We start from the raw sequence: 4,589 nt of genomic DNA on the forward strand, positions 1-4,589 counted from the left end.
TTTGGGGGGTACGGGAGTAGGGGGCCAGATGAAGTCCACTTTTGGGGAAAAAAGACCCCCCCCCCCCCCCCCCTCCACAATGCTGGCTACGGGCCTGTATTCACTACTTTGCGATATACTAAATTGTAAATCCTCCAGGGCATCTCCCCTCTGTAACAGGTCAAATATAATTAGCATTTGCTTCCTTGTAGTAGCGGAGCTCCCAGCGGAGCATCATACCTAAGAAAAAATGGTAAACCCATCGAGTTGATTTTTTTGTGGTGTGTACGTGTACCACCAGTCATGCACACCGCCTAGTGGCCAGTGTTAGTAATTACCAGTCATACACACCGCCTAGTGGCCAGTGTTAGTAATTACCAGTCATACACACCGCCTAGTGGCCAGTGTTAGTAATTACCAGTCATACACACCGCCTAGTGGCCAGTGTTAGTAATTACCAGTCATACACACCGCCTAGTGGCCAGTGTTAGTAATTACCAGTCATACACACCACCTAGTGGCCAGTGTTAGTAATTACCAGTCATGCACACCGCCTAGTGGCCAGTGTTAGTAATTACCAGTCATACACACCGTCTAGTGGCCAGTGTTAGTAATTACCAGTCATACACACCGTCTAGTGGTCAGTGTTAGTAATTACCAGTCATACATACCGCCTAGTGGCCAGTGTTAGTAATTACCAGTCATACACACTGCCTAGTGGTCAGTGTTAGTAATTACCAGTCATACACACCGTCTAGTAGGGATGGGAATCTTCATAATCAAAGCGATACGATACGCATCTCGATACACTGCCAACGATTCGATACATTCAAGATTAATGAAATTGCCAGTGCTAAGATGCGATACGATTCTCCCGCATGCTGCGATACGGTGCGATACAGTACGATTTAATTCTAATACAATGCGGTCCAGTGCGATACGATGCGATTCGATACGATGCAATGCAGAAGAAAAGTGCACCATGGAATACAGAGTAGTTCAAGTTATGGCACTTGAAGCATTAAAGCTGTGCCTTTTATTTTGAAACACAGGAAGTACAACATAAAGTGCTTACAGGTCTCTCTGGAACTGTAGTACAAGTATAACCTTAAACAAAAATTAAGATTCCTCTTTAGTGCATGTTGTAGAACAACTCAAGACCTACATAATACTATGTTTCCAGGTTAAGCTTTCAAAAGTGCATTAAGTTTATACAGGAGGTAAAACAAATAAAATGGGCTACTAAAAAAAAAGATTGAGGCCAGGAGATTCCATCCAATATAACAACTTAAAAAACATTAACAAAGGGACTCATTGCATTTTCCTCCAAATGTAAAATGATTCACAATTATGAACAAATGGGAATAACAAGAGAGCAACAGTTCAGGCTACTGAATTCAAACATTTAACCCAGATGGGTCTTTTTCAAGTTCTTTTTAAGAAAGATCAATTGATCAACATGGTCAGGGTGCAAGAGACTTCGTTGTGCAGTAACAATATTGCCTGCTAAACACACGCTCAGAGGACACGCTCGTTGCTGGGATGGACAAGTAATCTTTGGCTAAAGATGAAAGGAGTGGTAGGTCTGCCTGCTTTTTCCACCACTGCAACACATCACCGCCTAGTTCTAAAGGATCTCTCTCTCTGTATTTTAAAATTTCATCCTTAGCTTTCTCCCTTGTGGTCTTCATTGGTGTTCTTGTGGTGACAAACTCTCCAAACAGCTGGTCCATGGCAGTCTTCTTTTTGGGAGAAGGCAAGACATCATCATCTATAGAGGACATGTGCAAGATTATTAGTGTTGAACAATACGAGCAGTCAACACAGCACAACACAACACACTGTTTAACAATAATAACATGCATACATGTGCATTACATACATCAACAACATCTTAAACTGTTGTGCTGTATTAAAAAGATCCGCATTTATCTTTTCAGATAAAAGATAAATCTTTTATGTATTTTAAATGAACAGTCTACTACTCAAGCACAGTGAAAACAAACCTCTTCTTTCTTCTATGCTGGGGCTTCTATCACCTCCTCCTTCAGCTGCCCCTCCTTCATCCAGTGCCCCTCCTTCATCCAGTGCACATCTGCCTTCCGTCTGACAATCCATATCAAAGTCAAATTGTATATTATTGTCAAAAATCTATGTAACAAGTGTTTGCACAGAAGATTGATAAGAGACATTGACAATCTTACACACACACAGTGCTGTAAAGAAATACAACATAAATATTCCTTATTTAGATTTCATTCAACTAAACATTAGACAACGACCAAAATTAATTAAGGTATTGAGCTAGTGTGTGTGTGTGTGTGTGTGTGAGAGAGAGAGTGAGTGAGTGATGAGGGTAATAAATAGTCACATTCTATGATTTAAAATAAAATAAAAAAAATAATATATTACCTTTTCGTTCATCTTCACCACCTCTGCTGCTATTTTCACAAAGATGAGATCTCTGGAGTCGACGTCATCAAGGAAAGTCAGGTCTTTGAATCGGGGATCGAGGGCCGATGCATTGTTGAGGAGTTCTTGGTGCTCCACGTAACGATCGGAAAAATCCTGTCGGAAGCGCTGCTTCATCTCTGCGATGATTGGCATGTCGGTGTTGTCTTCCGAGAAGTGTTTGTCGAGTTTGGCCTGTATGGGGGCGATCATTGAGCTGGTTGGGCTTTTTTCCTCACTTAAAAGTGTAGTGGCCACTTTCACTGGGGACATCAACTGTATGATCTCTTGGATGAGTCTCATGTCGTCCTCGTTCACATCGGTTGCAGCCAGGCCTTCTCCCCTCCTGATCCTCCTGGATAGCATAGCGTTCAACAGGGCAGGCTGTTGCTCCCAAAATCTCTCGAGCATGTCCACTGAGCTGTTCCACCTTGTGCAGACATCATGGATAAGCTTGTGGTTGGGTAGGTGTAGCTGGGACTGAATTTCCTGTAGAATTTCGACTGCTTGTGGGCTTCTGTGGAAATACGTCACCACCTTCCTCACCTTTACCAACAGTTCAGACACCCTGTCCATCTTGAGGGCCTTTTGCGAGGCCAAATTTAATGTGTGGGCTACGCATCTGACGTGGGGCGTAAGATCTGCGCCAGCTCCGGCCACGACCATATTCCTTGCGTTGTCCGTAACCAAGGCAGGGTTTTTATCTGCGATGTTCCACTTGCGGAGGACATTTTTCAGCAACGCTGCTAGGTTTGCCCCGGTATGAGACTCATTAAATACCCGTGTTTGCAGGACATGAGACTGCAAGTCCCATTCCTCGTTCACGTAGTGTGCCGTGACTGTAATATATGAATCAGTGGCACAAGATGTCCATCCGTCTACCGTTATTGACACCCTCTGAGCACGGCTCATTGAGTCGACAACATCCATCTTTACTTTCTCATAAAGTGCAGGGACTATCTTGTCAGAAAACACTTTCCTGTCGGGTATGCTATACCTCGGCTCCAACACCTCAAGCAGGTACTTGAATCCCTCGTTTGCGGTAATGCTGTATGGCTGGATGCTTTTGCAGAGGAAGAAAGATAAGGCGTCTGTGATGGATTTTGCCCTGGGAGAATTGTTTGCCAGAGGTGACAGAAAAAACTGGAGTAATCTTGGCTCACGTGAAGGTGTTGCAGCACTGCTAGCTGTCGCTGACGTAGCCGGGGACTGGGGGATGTTGTGTCGCCGCTTCAGGTGTGCAGCCAAATTCGTTGTGCTGCCTGTGTATCTTATCTCTGCACGGCAGAGTTTACATATGGCCGTTGTCTTGTCCAGCTCTCCCCCTCGCTTGTAGAACCCGAAATCTTTCCATACGTTAGACTTGAAACCCACCACCGAATGAACAATGTCTGTTTTGTCTTCCTCCATGTTAACCGCTATCTGGCTGACTTTCCGCCTCTATCCTATTCGAAAGCTAGGTTGGACCCGCCTATTCGCGCGAGACTTGAGCCGAGACTTGAGTAGGAGAGAGATAGAGAGATGAAACCCAGAAATACCAGACCCTTTTCTAAACTGTTATGTTATAATTTATTCATTATATGTATTAAATTAAGATATTAATCGGTTTATATCGATGCAGACAGTTTAGATACGATGCATCTCAAGTTTATGTGCGGTTTTTTCCGATGCGACGTTTGCAAATCGATGCAACTGCATCTTAACAGGTCGTATCGATTTTCCGATGTGCATCGGTGAATCTTCCCAAGCCTACCGTCTAGTGGTCAGTGTTAGTAATTACCAGTCATACACACCGCCTAGTGGTCAGTGTTAGTAATTACCAGTCATACACACCGCCTAGTGGCCAGTGTTAGTAATTACCAGTCATACACACCGCCTAGTGGCCAGTGTTAGTAATTACCAGTCATACACACAGCCTAGTGGCCAGTACTAGCCAGTAAAGAAATAAAACAAAAGAGACTGGCTATGATATAAGAAAATTCTACAACCCAGAAACAGATGGGAGCTCCGCTTTTAGGCAGTACCTAAATCTATATATTACAATTTAAGCTGAAAGAATATGGTGTTGTGAAGCGTCTGGTTTTGTCAATTGCACAGAAGGATCCTGAACCGTTTGTACCACGAATGCAGAAAAGCGTTTTACTAGGGTACTTCAAAAA

At 43.6% G+C, this 4,589-nt stretch overlaps 1 protein-coding gene across 1 annotated transcript; it reads right to left on the minus strand.

The window, feature by feature from the left end:
- Nucleotides 1–1,442: 1,442 nt before the first annotated feature.
- Nucleotides 1,443–3,840, minus strand: LOC132897550 (E3 SUMO-protein ligase ZBED1-like). Its single transcript, XM_060938812.1, has 3 exons — nucleotides 2,392–3,840; nucleotides 1,986–2,130; nucleotides 1,443–1,750 (listed from the first exon to the last, which is right to left on the minus strand). Exons 1-3 carry the CDS (start codon nucleotides 3,838–3,840, stop codon nucleotides 1,443–1,445), a joined length of 1,902 nt encoding a protein of 633 aa, XP_060794795.1.
- Between the last annotated feature and the right edge of the window lie 749 nt (nucleotides 3,841–4,589).

The sequence above is a fragment of the Neoarius graeffei genome, chromosome 14 (assembly GCF_027579695.1).
Source record: "Neoarius graeffei isolate fNeoGra1 chromosome 14, fNeoGra1.pri, whole genome shotgun sequence".
Taxonomy (NCBI): domain Eukaryota; kingdom Metazoa; phylum Chordata; class Actinopteri; order Siluriformes; family Ariidae; genus Neoarius; species Neoarius graeffei.

What these genes read in the sequence shown, in the direction of transcription:
- LOC132897550 (XM_060938812.1), bottom strand. Translation starts at nt 3,840, where the DNA reads ATGGAGGAAGACAAAACAGACATTGTTCATTCGGTGGTGGGTTTCAAG. An exon ending in TGGTGAAGATGAACGAAAAG is followed by an intron (nt 2,131 to 2,391) that starts GTAATATATTAT and finishes CTTGTTACATAG; the next exon opens with ATTTTTGACAATAATATACA. An exon ending in CAGCATAGAAGAAAGAAGAG is followed by an intron (nt 1,751 to 1,985) that starts GTTTGTTTTCAC and finishes TGTCCTCTATAG; the next exon opens with ATGATGATGTCTTGCCTTCT.